Source organism: Oryctolagus cuniculus, chromosome 17, assembly GCF_964237555.1.
Source record: "Oryctolagus cuniculus chromosome 17, mOryCun1.1, whole genome shotgun sequence".
Taxonomy (NCBI): Eukaryota; Metazoa; Chordata; class Mammalia; order Lagomorpha; family Leporidae; genus Oryctolagus; species Oryctolagus cuniculus.
In genome coordinates this window covers 38,963,545-38,980,293 of record NC_091448.1, presented here as the reverse complement: position 1 = coordinate 38,980,293, position 16,749 = coordinate 38,963,545, and the positions used below count along the sequence as shown (strand labels likewise).

Here is a 16,749-nt window from a genome sequence, read left to right as displayed (position 1 = left end):
TTTTTTTTTTTTTTTTGACAGGCAAAGTGGACAGTGAGAGAGAGAGAAACAGAGAGAAAGGTCTTCCTTTGCCGTTGGTTCACCCTCCAATGGCCGCTGCGGCCGGCGCGCTGCGGCCGGCGTACCACGCTGAACCGATGGCAAGAGCCAGGTACTTATCCTGGTCTCCCATGGGGTACAGGGCCCAAGCACTTGGGCCATCCTCCACTGCACTCCCTGGCCACAGCAGAGAGCTGGCCTGGAAAAGGGGCAACCGGGACAGAATCTGGTGCCCCAACCGGGACTAGAACCCAGTGTGCCGGCGCCGCAAGGTGGAGGATTAGCCTAGTGAGCCGCGGCGCCGGCCGAGAAGTACTCTTTTTAACTAAAGTTTGAATTTTCACTCTGCTTTATTACTTTAAAAGAAATGAAAACCTGCCTGAATATACATGATAAATTAATATATTTTATGGTTAACATAACCAGATTCTTTGTTTTTAAAAAAAAGCATTTTGTGACCGGCGCCATGGCTCACTTGACTAATCATCTGCCTGTGGCGCCGGCACCCCGGGTTCTCGTCCCGGTTGGGGCACCGGGTACTAGTCCTGGTTGCTCCTCTTCCAGTCCAGCTCTCTGCTGTGGCCCAGGAGGGCAGTGGAGGATGGCCCAGGTGCTTGGGTCCCTGCACCTGCATGGGAGACCGGGAGGAAGCACCTGGCACCTGGCTCCTGGCGCAGCACCGGCCGTGGTGGCCATTAGGGGAGTGAACCAATGGAAGGAGGACCTTTCTCTCTGTCTCTCTCACTGTCTCTAACTCTACCTATCAAATAAAAATTTAAAAACATTTTGTTTGTACTGTATTTTTATATTATTTTTTAGTTTTTTAAAAATTTATTTGAAAGGCAGAGAGAGATCCCCCATCCGCTAGTTCACTCACAAATGCCCAGAACAGCTAGGGTTGGACCAGCCCAGAAGCCTGGATCTCAATCCAGGTCTCCCACATGGGTGGCAGGGACTCAATTACTTGAGCCGTCATTCACTGCCTACCAGATGCACATTAGCAGGAAGCTGGAATTGGGAGTAGAACTGGCAGTTGAACCTGCACACTCCAATATGGAATTTAGACATCCCAAATACCAGCTTAATGGCTGCACCAAATGCATAGACCCCAACCAGAATCTTTGATGGTGAAGTTGCCGTTAACGAGAATACCTAGGGGTGGCTATCGAGGCATAGCTGTTAAGCTGCCCCATGGGAAGCAACATCCCATATCAGAGTGCCTGGAATTGAGTCCTGCCTCCACTACCAATTCCAGCATTCTGCCATTGTGCACCCCGGGAGGCAGCAAGTGATGGCTCAAGTACTTATGTCCCTGACACCCATGTGAGAGACCTGGATAAAGCTTCTGGCTCCTGGCTTTGACTTGGCCCAGTCTTGGCTGTTGCAGGTATTTAGAGAGTGAAACAGCAGATAGAAGATCTCTCTGTCTGTAGCTGTGCCTTTCAAATGAAGTTAATTAGTTAATTAATTAAAAATAGGCCAAATCAGTTTGCTGGGAATGCAGTCTAGGTCTCCCACATGGATGTCAGGGACTCAGCTGAACTGTCACCTGACACTTTGCAGGGTGTGCGGCAGCAGGAAGCTGGAATCTGGAGTAGAGCTGAAGCTCAAACCCAGGGCACTCTGATATGGGATGTTAGTGTCCTAGGTTAGATGATGAAAGCAAGCAATTGAAGAATCTGAAACAGTGAAATAACAATGAAATCTCATTTTGCTTTTACAGTAATAGAGATAGCTTTGCTGAAGCTCCTGATTAGTCTTAAAGATAATGTAGTAAGTTGGCTTGGTGGTATGCTCAAGAATTAGTGGAAGGGCAGGCTCTGTGGTATAGCCGTAAGAATGCTGCCCCCAGTGCTGGCATCCCATATGGGTGCTGGTTTGAGTCCTGGCTGCTCCACTTCCAATCCTGCTCCCTGCTATGGCCTAGGAAAGCAGTAGAAGATGACCCAAGTCCTTCAGCCCCTGCACCTGCATGGGAGACCCAGAGGAGGCTCCTGGCTCCTGGCTTCAGATTGGCCTAGCTCTGACCATTGTGGCCATTTGGGGAGTAAACCAGTGGATAGAAGACCCATCTCTTTCTATCTCTCTTTCTCTCTCTCTGCCTCTGTCTCTTTGTAACTCTGCCTTTCAAAATAATTAATAAATCTTTTAAAAAAAGAATTAGTAAAAATATTTTGGCAAAGTAATGGTGTATTAAGCATTGTATATATTTCTAAAAATTTTAGAAATGGTGTTTTTGAAGAAGAGACCATATATTTTTGCCATTCTCCCAGAAAAGAGAAGGATTTTTTTTTTTTTTTTTTTTAAGATTTTGTTTATTTGAAAGGTAGAATAATAGACAGAGGGAAAGACAGAGAGAAAGGTCCTCCATCCGCTGGCTCATCCCCAAATGGCTGTAGCAACCGGCGCTGGGATCATCTAAAGACAGGAGCTAGGAGCCTACTCCAGGTCTTCCACGCCAGCACAGGGACCCAAGCACCTAGGCCATCCTCCACTGCCTTCCCAGGCCACAGCAGAGAGCCAGATTGAAAGAGGAGCAGCCAACACATGAACTGGCACCCATGTGGGATGTTGGCACTGCAGGCAGAGGCCCAGTCCACTGAGCCACAGCACTGGCCCCCTGAGGATTGGGTTTTTCAATTTCTTAATTAAGTATGATGCTGTATTAGTTACATAGTATGAAATAAGAAGACAAATGCATTTTGTTTTTGTTATTAAGGGGTCATGACAGTTCTAAGAAAGCAATCAGGAGTCTGGTTTAATCAGTGGAAGTAGGGCAGACAAGTGTACTATTCAGTTGTTTGCTTCTAATTTATTATATGTATCATTCTGATGTTTACAATCATGTTAGCCAGATAGATGGTTTTAACATGTCTATAAAAATAATAATAAATTTTTGAGTTATTTCTTCCTTTGGAGAAATATTTTTGTTTGTGCTTCGAGAAGAAAGAACATAACCATACCTGTTATAAAAAGGAGAGATAAGGGGCATTGTGGCATAGGAGGTTTAGGCAATGCTAGCATCCCCTGTGGGTGTCAATTCATGTACTGGCTGCTCAATTTCTGATCCAGCTCCCTGCTAACTGCTTGGAAAAGTAGCAAAAGATTGCCGAAGTGGTTGGGCCCCTGTACCCCTGTGGGAGACCTGGAAGAAGCTCCTGGGCTTCATCCTGGTCCAGATCTGGCTGTTGTGGCCAATTGGAAGATCTGTCTCTCCCTCTCTCTCTGCAACTCTGCCTTTCAAATAAATAATTTTTTAAAGGAGAGGTAAGTGGATTAAGGGACAAAATTATCTGAAAATTGTTGTTTTCTAACTCCATTTTTCTAAAAGTAAAGATTTCTCTTCCTCTCTAGAATGAAGTCAAATGGAATAATAGGAAAATTCTCGATCTAGTTGTAAGAAAGATTACTAGAATACCAAGTAGTTGTAGTATCTTAACAACCACAGGTTTATTTTCCCTTGAGAAATAATACCTGATGAGTTTTAATAAAAGTTTATGAGTTAAGTCTTAAAGCATAATTGAACAGCTGGCATTGTGGTATAACAGGTTAAGCCACTGCCTGCTATACTGACATCCCATTTGGGTGCCAGTTTGAGTACCGGCTGCTCCACTTCTGATCCAACTCCCTGCTAATATGCCTGGGGAAGCAGCAGAAGATGTCTCAAGTGCTTGGGTCCCCACACTCATGTGGGAGACCTGGATGAAGCTCCTCACTCCTGGTTTCAGCCTGGCCCAACCCTGGCTGTTAGAGCCATTTGGGGAGCAAACCAGCAGAAAATCAATCAATCAATCTCTCTCTCTCTCTCTCTCTCTCTCTCTATCTGTAATTCTGCCTTTCAAATATAATAAAATAAATCTTTTAAAAAAATTGAAAGCTAATTATAATCTTCTGACTTAATACTTATATATTTTCTTAACTATAAAAGCTTTTCTAGTTTGGTGGCTTGTTTTAGGATCCCTTGTTCATGGTTTGCTTTTAACTTTAACTCTGAAATGTGTTCTTTGTTTTGTCCTCAGTAACCATAGTCTCTTGTTGCTTCAGGTATGAAAGTATCATCGCCACTCTGTGTGAGAACTTAGACTCCCTGGATGAACCAGATGCTCGAGCGGCTATGATCTGGATTGTAGGAGAATATGCTGAGAGAATTGACAATGCAGATGAGTTACTGGAGAGCTTCCTGGAGGGTTTTCATGATGAGAGCACCCAGGTAAACTTTCAGCCATCCTGTGTCCTGTGTCTGTGGGAAGACTTCAGAAAAAGTAAAGATTTGAGTGTGTATGTATTTATGTATATGCTCAGGTTGAGCATCCTGTACCCCAAATGCTTAGAACCAAGAAATATTTCATATTTTGAGTTTTTTCAAACTTTGAAGTATTTCCATGTACATAATGAGATAAATATCTTGGGGATGAAATCCAAGTCTAAACAGAAAATTCATTTATGTCTCATATACCTTATACACATAGCCTAAAGGTATTTTTATAGAATGTTTTTAGCATGCATGCATTTTGACTGCAACCCATCACTTTTTTTTTTGACAGGCAGAGTGGACAGTAGAGAGAGAGACAGAGAGAAAGGTCTTCCTTTTGCTGTTGGTTCACCCTCCAATGGCCGCCGCGGCCGGCACGCTGCGGCCAGCACACCACGCTGATCCGAAGGCAGGAGCCAGGTGCTCCTCCTGGTCTCCCATGGGGTGCAGGGCCCAAGCACTTGGGCCATCCTCCACTGCCTTCCCAGAGAGCTGGCCTGGAAGAGGGGCAACCGGGACAGAATCTGGCGCCCCGACCAAGACTAGAACCTGGTGTGCCGGCGCCGCTAGGTGGAGGATTAGCCTATTGAGCCGCGGCGCCGGCCCTGCAACCCATCACTTTAAGTTGGGTGTGGAATTTTCCACTTGTGTTGTCATGTCTGTGCTTTAAAAGTTTTGGATTTTGGAGCATTTCAGATTTTTGATTTTCAGATTAGGGTTTCTCCACCTGTAGCATGTTGATTTTTCATCCAAAAGGGATGACCCTTTTCATTTGTATACTGATTTCTAGTGTAATAAATTTAGACCAGTGGTTCTGAAACTTTAATGAGGATTAGAAGCACCTGGAGGCTTTTTAAAGCCTCTGGACCTCTGGTCTCCACCATGTCTGACTCAGTAGGTCTGAGATAGATCCAAGTACTTGTATAATTAAAAGGTCCTGGTCCAAAACCTCACTTTGAGAACCACTGGTTTACAGCCTAAGTCACCAGTTTTTATTTCCTATAGACTAAGAACGATCATACATTTCTATTAGTAGTGGTTTGGCTCAATACAGCAGGGATTTTCACCTCCAACTGCAGGGAGAGGGAGAGGGAAAGGAAGAGGGAGAGGATAGACTCCTTCCTGTCGCCCATCACTCTCCCCTACCACAGTTAAAGCTACAAGGCTAGAGAAGCAGACACATCAGTAAGCTCCTTGGTATTTGTACTCACAGCAAATAGAAGTTCATGTGTATACCCCACCATAGTGATTTTAAGAGACATAATACAAGAAATGTGTATACAAGCCAGTAATTTTGTGACTCAGTAGCTGTGATCTGACATAATTCTACTGCCTTGGATGTTGCTCCAGTATGACAGATGATTCCATAATTGTCTCAAAATTGTAGCTTTTCATAGCACTAAATAATAAAAGACTTGGTCAGGAGCTAGTTTTATAGCCATCAGTATTTTAGCATGTATTATTTTAAAAGATATTTTTATTTGAAAGGCAAAGTGAAAGAGATCTTCCACTCACTGGTTCACTCCACAAATGGCTACAACAGCTGGAGCTGGACCAGGACAAAGTAAAGAGCCAAGAACTCCATCCATGTCTCCCACATGGATGGCAAGGACTTAAATACTTAAGCCATCATCCAGTGCCTTCCCAGGCACATTAACAGGGAACTGGATCAGAAGTGAAATAGTTGGCGATTTGAACCGGCCCTCTTATGTGGGATGTGAGCATCCCCAGTGGCTGCTTAACCTACAATGCCCACCTCCAGTTATTTTAAAAAGTACATGTGATTATCTGGCTGAGAAATGAATAAGGAATTTTTGCTGTGCAAAATGTAATTTCAGGATAGAAGGCTAGTGAGTTTTCAGTTGAATACCCTTGTTTTTGAAATGAATATCTTTGACTGTTATTGTTGAATTAGCTGAGTTTCAACTTTTGTTTCTTAACCAAAATTAGAAAGGACTTATATTGGTTCATAATTGATAAGATACCACTTTGGAAATGATGACAGGAAATACAAATGTCTTCTGCTTTATCAAATTTTCTCTATTTAGGTGCAGCTTACTCTGCTTACTGCCATAGTGAAGCTGTTTCTTAAGAAACCATCAGAAACACAAGAGTTGGTCCAGCAGGTTTTGAGTTTGGCAACACAGGTAAGAAATCTGGAAAAAACATGGATTGATATGTATTATTTGAAATTATAGAAAATTATTATACTTGAAGATTCACATGGGGACATTTTGTTTATTTGAGAGAGAGAGAGACTGTTCCCATCCACTGGTTTACTTCCCAAATCCCTGGAGCAGGTCTCTCACATGGGTGGTAAGCACTCTTACCAAAGTCAACGCTGAGCAATCCACTGCAGCCTCCCAGGGTATGCATTAGCAGGAAGCTGGGTTTTGAAATCTGCACTGAAACTTCAACTTAGGCACTCAGACATGGGGTGCACGCATCCCTAGCCAGCACCTTAATGGCCACACTAGATAGCCATTTCCATTTGAGGAAGTTATAATTGAAAGAGATGTAAGATTTATTTATTTACTTATTTTTTATAAAAGGTTTATGACACATTAGCATGGAGCTAGCTTAGAAGCAGAGAAGCCAGAACTCAAACCAGCATTCATATAGGATGCTGGCATTGTAGGCAGTGGTTCAGCCTGCTACGCCACAAAGCCGGCCCTAAGATACAGCCTCTAGATCCTGTTAAAATATTAAAAGTGTTGCTCCTTGGAGCAGGCATTGGGCGCAGCAGGTAAGATGCCACTTGGGGTGCCTCATTCCATATTGGAGCACCTGGCTTTAGTCCTGGCTCAGCTTTCAATTTCAGCTTTCTGCTTATGTGCACCCTGGGAAGCAGTAGGTCATGTCTCAAGTAGTTATGTCTCTGCCACCAGTGTGGGAGGCCCATATTGAATTTGAAGCTCCTGGCCCAGCCCCAGCTGTTGCAGGCATCTGGAGAGTGAACCAGTGGATGGAAGATCTCTGTCTTCTGTCTGTTTCTGTCTCTCACTGGCTTTGAAATAAATAAAAACAAATAAAAGTTTTTTTTTTTTTTTAATTTATTTGACTGAGTTAGACAGAGAGAAAGGTCTTCCTTCCATTGGTTCACCCCACAAATGGCCACAATGGCCAGAGCTACACTGATCCGAAGCCAGGAGCCAGTTGTTTCCTCCTGGTCTTCTATGCAGGGACAGGGGCCCAAGCACTTGGGCCATCCTCCACTGCACTCCCTGGCCACAGCAGAGAGCTGGCCTGGAAGAGGGGCAACCGGGACAGAATCCGGCGCCCCGACCGGGACTAGAACCTGGTGTGCCGGCGCCGCAAGGTGGAGGATTAGCCTAGTGAGCCGCGGCGCCGGCCTGAAGGATGTATTTATGTCAAAATAACATTGAGTTTGATAATACGTTGTCCTGGGTGACTTTGCTGCACTTTTCAAATGAAAGTATACTGTAGAGATGGTAGATGGCTCAACAAGGTCTCATGGTGCTAGCTGCTATAGGGGTTGCCCTTTTCTTGGAGATAATTTTAAAGCACGCATGCTGCTTCCTTGAATTATTTGATATTTTTGGCCTTCCTTAGAATTACATGTTATTTTTGGTTAGAAGAAAAGAGGTTCTGATGTTAGGAATGTGACACCTGGCCTTAAAGAATAGGTCACCATTTTGGATCCATAAGAAATCAATATACTTTTTCTAGGGTAGCTAGCGTAATGATTATTGGTACGTCATGATTTAATAATGTTCTTAATTGAATTCTAGAACAGGCTGGCTTTACCACGTTCTCTGAGTTAAGATATGTATCTGCACATGGAGTCTAGTTCAGATAATTTATCATTTTTCTCTTTTTCATCTCTTTATAATGGTGTACTATGAAAATTCAGAACCTTACCATAGTACTCTGCCAAGTTCTGAGTTGTCATTTTTCCTATTATTAACTTGACATCTTTAAAACTTATTTGTAAGAGCTCTTTGAAGTATTTTTTTTAAAACTTTTTCAGCTGTCTTCCTTTGCCTGATGCAAAACAATATGCATAACTGGCAAGGAAGTTGTTACTTAATATTATCTATACTGAATTGAGTATTCTCAACTTCCTGTGTCTAGACCCTTGATTAGTGCCCTGCAAGCTATTTGTATCTCTGTTAAGATGAAATCATGGGGCCAATTCTGTGGCTCAGTGGGTTAAGCTGTGGCCTGCGGTGCTGGCATCCCATATGGGTGCCGGTTCAATTCCTTGGACCCCTCTACTCAACGTGGGAGACCTGGATGAAGCTCCTGGCTTTGGCCTGGCCCAGTCCTGGCCATTTGGGGAGTGAACCAGCAGATGGAAGATCTGTATCTCCCTCTATCTGTGTAATTCTGACTTTTTTTTTTTTTTAAAGATGTGTTTATTTATTTGTTTGAAAGGCAGAGTTAAAGAAAGGGAGAGAGATCTTCCATCTGCTAGCTCACTCCCCAAATGGCCGCAGCAGCTGGGACTGGGCCAGGCCGAAGACAGGAGCTAGGAGCTTCTTCTGTGTCTCCCATGTGGATACAGAGACCCAAGGACTTTGGCCTGCTTTCCCAGGCACATTAGCAGGGAGCTGGATTGAAAGTGAAACAGCTGGGACTAAAACTGGCACCCAAATGGGATGCCAGCTATGCAGGCAGTGGCTTAACCTGCTGTGCCACAGCACCAGTCAGTCCCAATTCTGACTTTCAAATAAATAATCTTTAGGGGAAAAAATAGATAAATTCAAAACAATTTTTTGCACTGTTTTCTTTTCTTTTCTTTCTTTTCTTTTTTTTTTTTTTTTTTTTTTGATAGAGTGGACAATGAGAGAGAGAGAGAGACAGAGAGAAAGGTCTTCCTTTGCCGTTGGTTCACCCTCCAATGGCCGCCTATCCGAAGGCAGGAGCCAGGTGCTTCTCCTGGTCTCCCATGGGGTACAGGGCCCAAGCACTTGGGCCATCCTCCACCGCACTCCCTGGCCACAGCAGAGAGCTGGCCTGGAAGAGGGGCAACCGGGACAGAATCCGGCACCCCGACCGGGACTAGAACCCAGTGTGCCGGCGCCGCAAGGCAGAGAATTAGCCTACTGAGCTGTGGCGCCGGCCTACTGTGTTCATATTTTAATTTTAAACTCCTTTAAGTGAGCATAAAATTGTAGTAGTGTTAACATTCTGTCTAAATTTCTTAAGAATTTTGGCCTGGCTCCCTCTCTGCTCACCTGTAAATATTCAAGCAAATTTTTAAAAAATATTTATTTGAGAGGCAGATTTATAGACAGAGAGGGAGAAGACAGAGAGGAAGGTCTTCCATCCACTGTTTCATTCCCCAAATGGCCACAACGGCTGGAGCTGGACCGTTCCAAAGCCAGGAGCCAGGAGCTTCTTCCGGGTGTCTCACACAGGTGCAAGGGCCCAAGCACCTGGGCCATCTTCCACTGCTTTCCTAGGCCATTAGCAGAGAGCTGGATAGGAAGAGGAGCAGCTAGGGTGCCGCAAGCAGAGGCTTAACCTACTCCTCAAGCAAATTTTTTTTCTTTTAGCATTTCCTCTGTTTCCACAAGTTATCTGTCCTATCTCCACCTCCATTATCTATTAAGACCTATTGTGTTAGAATGTAATGGTAAGTATAGGAGAGCTATTTTTTGGATTCTTGTTAGAGTTCAAACTCAATTTTACTGCTGCTTAGTAATTACGAAATTTGGCCTAGATAAAGAATTTTGGGAGGATTGCTTACAAGCTACAAATGCCACACTGTTCTTACAGATAAGCCTGAAATTCCTCTTTGAATCAAGCCAGATTCATAGGGAACTATGTACCTGGACTGCATTGTATTTGACACCTGATGGAATTGCTTTCACTGAATTACACTGGTACTGGCAGCCAGCCTATATACAGTAAAGGTTGTTAGGAGAAAATACCTCTTTGGATCTGTTGTAAGCTTTTATCCCAGTTTGTATTTTCTTCAATATGAGGCCTCATCAAATTCCTAGCAAGTTTTGGATTTTCCTGTGTATTGGTATGTAATTGACTCTTCTGAGTGGCTTACTTGATGAGGTTCCTTTTTCATACTACTTGTTCTAAACCTTAGAATCACGTTTAAGAGTCTTCTATAGAAAATGTGTAGGTAATTTTGGCATGTATTTTTCTTTTTCTCCCCTCCCTCCCTCTCTCCCTTCATTCCTTTCTGTCTGTCTGTCTGTCTTGATGTATTTATTTGAAAGTCAGAGTTTGGGGAAGAGACAGATCCCCCCCATCCACTGATTAGCTCCCCAGATGGTCCCATCCATGAGGGTTCAGCCAGGCCAAAAGTGGGGAGCCAGGAGCTTCTTCCAGATCTCCCACTTGGGTACAGGGCCCCAAGCATTTGGGCCATCTTGTGTTGCTTTTCCCTGCCATTAGCAGGGAGCTGGCTGGGAAGTGGAGCAGCCAGGACTCAAAACCAGTACCCGTAAGAGATGCCAGCATCACAGGTGGCAGTTTTACCTGCTATGCCACAATTCTGGCCCCTAGCATGCATTTGTCTGCCTCTGGTTGTAATTCATTGTCTCTAGCCATAGATGTATTCTCATAAACTTTGCTAAATCTTTCTCCAGGACAGGGAAAGGTATAAAAAACAATCAGACATTCTTGTTTCTAGACTTTTAGTACAGGAACTAGTGTAGAGTCTTAACAGCAGTCTTGTGTATAGTGCCTACTGTGTATCAGGCATTCTGATAAGCACCTTTCTTTTTTTTAAAATTTATTTATTTATTTGAAAGAGTTACACAGAGAGAGGAGAGGCAGAGAGAGAGAGAGAGAGAGAGAGAGAGAAAGAAAGAGAGAGAGGTCTTCCATCCGATGGTTCACTCGCCAATTGGCCTCAACTGCCAGAGCTGCGCTGATCCGAAGCCAGGATCCAGAAGCTTCTTCCGGGTCTCCCATGTGGGTGCAGGGGCCCAAGGACTTGGACCATCTTATACAGCTTTCCCAGGCGATAGCAGAGAACTGGATTGGAAGTGGAGCAGCTGGGTCTCGAACCAGCGCCCATATGGGATGCCAGCGCTTCAGGCCAGGGCGTTAACCCGCTGCGCCACAGTGCCAGCCCCCTCTCCCCCCTTTTTTAAATTAATTTAAAGCACTTTTCATATTAACTCAATCCCAATATGGGTTGGTACTCCTACCATTCTTGTTTTACAGATGAGAAAACTGACTCAGAAAGGCCTAAACTCAGGTTGCCTATTGGCAAGGTCCGCAGAGTTGTCTGGCCTCTCTAGTTGGAAGTTCCAAATGACTTTGAAAGTACATTTTCCCTGCTGGAGGCACTGATGTGCATAAGCCAGTACATATAAGTGTGTTTGCTAGTTTTAAGGTCTTCATGGGTTTTCTTTTCTTTAAAAGAAAAAAAAAAAAGATGGATCCAGGAGCAGCAGCAGCAGCTTCTTTTTTTTTTGTTTGTTTTTTAAAGATTTATTTATTTTACCCAAAAGTCACAGTTACACACAGAGAGGAGAAGCAGAGAGAGAGAGAGAGAGAGAGTCTTCCATCTGCTGGCTCGCTCCCCAGATGGCCACAATGGCCGGAGCTGCGCCGATCCGAAGCCAGGAGCCAGGAGCCTCTTCTGGGTCTCCCACACGAGTGCAGGTTCCCAAGGACCTGGGCCGTCTTCTACTGCCCTCCCAGGCCACAGCAGAGAGCTGGGTTAGAAGTGGAGCAGCCAGGCCTCGAACCATCGCCCACATGGGATGATGGCACCGTAGACAGCGGCTCCATCCGCCATGCCTTCATAGGCTTTCATTTCATACTTGGCTGTAAATAATAAGCAGTTTCTCTAGGTTTGCCTTTTCTGTCAAATTAATGAGATCTGAGGAGTTAAAAAGAATAAGCATACTTCTATAAGTTTTTTCCACCTGAAGTTTTTTCCCCCTCTCAAGTTTGTGAAATAAGAACCTAATATTGGGGCTGGTGTTGTGGTATAGCAACTAAAGCTGCTGACATCCCATAATCTATCTAGGCCTAGGGACCACCATCAAAAGAATCACCTGAGCTGCTTTTTAAACATTCCTAAGCCCTGCTTCTGATATAATGAATCAGAATCTATCTCCGGTGGGGCCCTGGGTTCTGCACCTGCAGTGGCTTTTCTTGTGAATGTTAGTGTATATTATAGTTTAAGAAATACTCTTAGCTTCAGATGTTTGATGCCACATCCCGTATCTAAGCACCAGGATTTAACTGATGACAAATACACGAACAGTCTCTCAGCAGCCTGCTAATGTGGCCCTGGGAGGTGATGGCCATGGCTCATGTGGTTGGGTTCTTGCCACTGCATCAGAGACCTGGATTGAGTTCCCAGGTTCTTGCTTTGGCTCCAGCTGAGTGTCAGCCATTGCATGCATTTGAGAAATGAACCAGCAGATGGGAGCTCTCCTCTGCCTTTCTCTTCTCTTTGCTTCTCAAATAAATTTTTAAGAGGTTTTGCTTTTGTTTATTTAAAAATTCACTCTTAGAGCTTGCTTCGTAAGAACTGTTTTCAAGCTTCTCTGCAGAAAATCTTTTGAGCTGGCAATAGAGTACTTTCAGAACCGAATTTTCTGAGTCACCAAACATTTAATGGCAACTTAAGAGCATGAAAACTTTGTTTCTTGTTTGTCAGGCATCTTTAATTTTTAAAAAACTTTAAAAATTGTTTGTTTATTTGAAGATGGAGAAATGCAGAAACAACAAACTCCTATTGTTGGTTCACTCCCCAAACACTGGCAACAGCTACGGCTAAGGCAGGCCAAAGCCAGGAGCCGTGAACTCTGTCTGGATCTCCCAAGTGGGAGATAGGGACCCACACACTTGAGTTATCACCTGCTGCCTGTCAGTGCACATTGACAAAAAACTGGAATCAGGAGCAGAGATAGGGCTTGAACTCACACACCAGGTATGGGGTGTGGGCGTCCCAAGTGGTGTCCCAGCTGCTGTGCCAAATGCCTGTCCCAGTATCACAGATCTTGTCAAGGCCTGACTTACTGTGGGCTGCAAGTGAATAGGGAGGCAGTGAAGGGCAACCCTCAGAACAACAGACTTGTTCTTCCTGGTCTCCCACATGGGTGCAGGGGCCCAAGGACTTGGGCCATTTTCCACTGCTTTCCCAGGCCATCAACAGGGAGCTGGATCAGAAGTGGAGCAGTCAGTATAAGGATTGTCATCCATATGGGATACCAGCAATACAGGCAGTAGCATTGCTCACTACACCACAACACCAGTCCCTAAACTTACCTTTAAACTGCTTTTCCCATGAACTTTCTGAAGTGCCCTTCAGAAAACATGTGTCACTATAGAGTGTGACTTGGAGAACTATACACACACACACACACACACACACGGACAGATATCACACAGCTTATCACAGCAATTTGGAGGATAGCAAGGGGTTAGATTATTGGGGGAGATTTCTTTTTATAGTACACGGTTCTAATAGTTGTTTAAAAAGAGTTTTAAGGTATGAGCCTGTAGAAAAAAAATTTTAAAGATTAATTTTACTTATTTGAAAAGCACAGTTACAAAGAGTGAGAAACAGAGAGAGAGAGATCTTCCATCCACCGGTTCCCAAATGGCTGCAACATCTGGGACCGGGGGAGGCCAAGTCCAGTAGCCAGAAGCTTCTTTGGGTCTCCCAAATGGGTGCAGGGGCCCCAGGACTTGGCCATCCTCTGCTGCTTTCCCAAGCACATTAGCAGGGAGCTAGATCAGAAGTGGAGCAGCCAGGACTTGAGCCAGTGCCCATATGGGAAGCTGGCATTGCAGGCCATGGCTTAATCTCTGCACCACATCGCTGGCCCCTAAAATTACTTTTAAACCACCCCAACTTATAGAGTACTAAATTGAAGTGTCATCCCTTTTGGAAGCACTTGGTTATCTATTCTCTTTAATAGTTTTTTTATTGTTTAGATAATAGTATCTCTCATGCTATATTGTAATAGCTAATATTCTGTGAGATCCTTAAAGTCAGTCAGTGTGGGGCTGGTGTGGTGGCATAGTAGGTTAAGCATCTGCCTGCAGCACTAGCATCCCATAAGGGTGCCTGTTTGAGTCCCATCTGCTCCACTTCCAATCCAGCTCCCTGCCGGTGGCTTGGGAAAGCAGTTAGAAGATGACCCAAGTTCTTGGGCCTGTGCACCTGTGTGGGAGGCCCAGAAGAAACTCCTGGCTCCTGGCTTCGGATCGGCACAGCTCTGGCCGTTACAGCCATTTGGAGAGTGAACCAGCAGATGGAAGACTCTCTCTGTGTGTTTCCCTCTCTCGGTCTGTAACTATGCCTCTCAAGTAAATAAATCTTTAAAAAGCAAACAGTAGTTAGGCACTGTGTGTTATCTTGCTACTTCTAGGCCCTAGCCAGTGTCTCCACAGGAGATATAAAGTACAAATGGAATATATGTTAAGATATAATATCTGTTATGAATGATCCTACTGATACTACAACAGTTTAAAAGAAACATTTGTATGTCCCCAGACCATCTCAATCCATTAACTTTTACTAGATTAACGTTTTTTTTTTCCTTTTCCCAACTTCCTTTTGAATATGAGTCTTAGGACTAACTCATCTCAATTTAAATTCTTTGAAATGTTAAAAGTGGACAATTCCTGTTCCTACATCTGTTTGTAAAGAAAACCATAATGTCTTTAAATCACTCATGTAAATAGATGACCTTTTTGCAGTGTAAAAAAAAATTCTTTGAAATGTTAGATATGATGGAATTATGATTGTATTGGAACTATATTGAATCTAAATGAGATATTTTAATAATGGCAGTCTTTATACATCACTGTAGCATTGCCTTGATAATCTGGTAGTTTGGGTTTCTGGATGAAGAACAGTTCCATCTAAATCTTTTTTACCTTTGTCTTTTTGTTAGGATTCTGATAATCCTGACCTTCGAGACCGGGGCTATATTTATTGGCGCCTTCTCTCAACGGACCCTGTTACAGCCAAAGAAGTAGTTTTGTCTGAGAAGCCACTGATCTCTGAGGAGACAGACCTTATTGAGCCAACTCTGCTTGATGAGCTAATTTGCCACATTGGTTCTTTAGCCTCTGTGTACCATAAACCTCCCAATGCTTTTGTGGAAGGCAGTCATGGAATTCATCGCAAACACTTGCCAATTCATCATGGGAGGTAAGCAGGAAACTAGGTTTGAGTGAGAAATGACTGTTTACATAGAGTTGGTTTTCTGCCTTTTGTAGCCTTTGAAAGAACTTGCTATGCATTTTGCAAACCTAATACTGTACTGCCCTGAGGGTTTCCTGTGAATAGGAGTCATTACACAAACAGTGCATGAAAGACTCCTGTTTGTCCTAATCTAAGAGAAGAGAAACCTGTGATTGTGAAAAACGAGTGATACAGTCTGAAAGTTGTTTAAATCTCCATTAAGATGAGGCTAGAAATAGTCTTAGAGTTGAAAATTCTGTGTGGTTTTAGTTTTTCAATTACTGTTTTTTTATTTTTTATTTCTTTTACCAAGTTAAGTTGATTTTATCAGTGAGTACATTCTGTTATGAATGGGATATCAGGTGACCTAGAGCTCTTGTTTTGTAGCTATCTTACTTTTTTTTTTTTTTTTTTTTTTGCCAAGCAGAGTTAGACAGTGAGAGAGAGAGAGAGACAGGGAGAGAGTTATAGACAATGAAAGAGAGACAGAGAGAAAGGTCTTCCTTCCATTGGTTCACTCCCCTAATGGCCGCTATGGCCAGCGCTGTGCCGATCTGAAGCCAGGAGCCGGGTACTTCCTCCCGGTCTCCCATGCGGGTGCAGGGACCCATGCACTTGGGCCATCCTCCACTGCCCTCCCAGGCCACAGCAGAGAGCTGGACTGGAAGAGGAGCAACTGGGACTAGTACCCAGCACCCCATCGGGACTAGAACCCGGTGTGCCGGTGCCACAGGCGGAGGATTAGCCAAGTGAGCCATGGCACTGGCCGCTATCTTACGTTTTTAATTAAGGAGAAGTACTCTAATAAACTCTTTATAATATTAGCTCAGTCTTTTCAGAATCTGATTCCTTTATCAATCATAATAAACCTAAATCTCAGTAGAATTTGGTTCCAACATAGTTAAGATAATTTGACTACCACTAAGGAAAGTCTCCTGCCATTATGAATGTATATTGCTGTTTCAGTGGTTTGTGAGTGGCCAGAGAATAAGCTTTATTGCTTTATAAATTAGTGTGGTCAGGTATTTTGAGCTTTATTTAAACAATCTGTTGGCACAGAAAAACAAGCAAAAAAATAAGATTGTCCAAGAAAATGATGATTAGTGTTTTATGGCCTTTAACTGAGTTGAATCTTTAGGTTTAGGTTAGGTTCTGTGATTTTAACCCCAACTGAAATGTGTAGCTTCTTAAGGATTAGCTCTTGTATTAAGTTGGGATGTTTCTCCTTACTAGGCACGCATGTTGAGCATTTTCTAGGTAAGACTCTTTAATTTGTAAATCTGTGCTTCAAGTTTTGATACTATTA

At 43.6% G+C, this 16,749-nt stretch overlaps 1 protein-coding gene across 14 annotated transcripts in view; it reads left to right on the top strand.

The window, feature by feature from the left end:
- The window catches only part of AP2B1 (adaptor related protein complex 2 subunit beta 1), a 153,867-nt gene that overhangs the window by 53,881 nt on the left and 83,237 nt on the right, over positions 1–16,749 (top strand). For all 14 annotated transcript variants that reach the window (XM_002719241.5, XM_008271129.4, XM_070061057.1 and 11 more), the window contains exons 11-13: positions 4,084–4,249; positions 6,340–6,438; positions 15,151–15,410. In XM_002719241.5, coding sequence (XP_002719287.1) covers positions 4,084–4,249; positions 6,340–6,438; positions 15,151–15,410 — 525 coding nt within the window. The remainder of the gene's footprint in view (positions 1–4,083; positions 4,250–6,339; positions 6,439–15,150; positions 15,411–16,749) is intronic.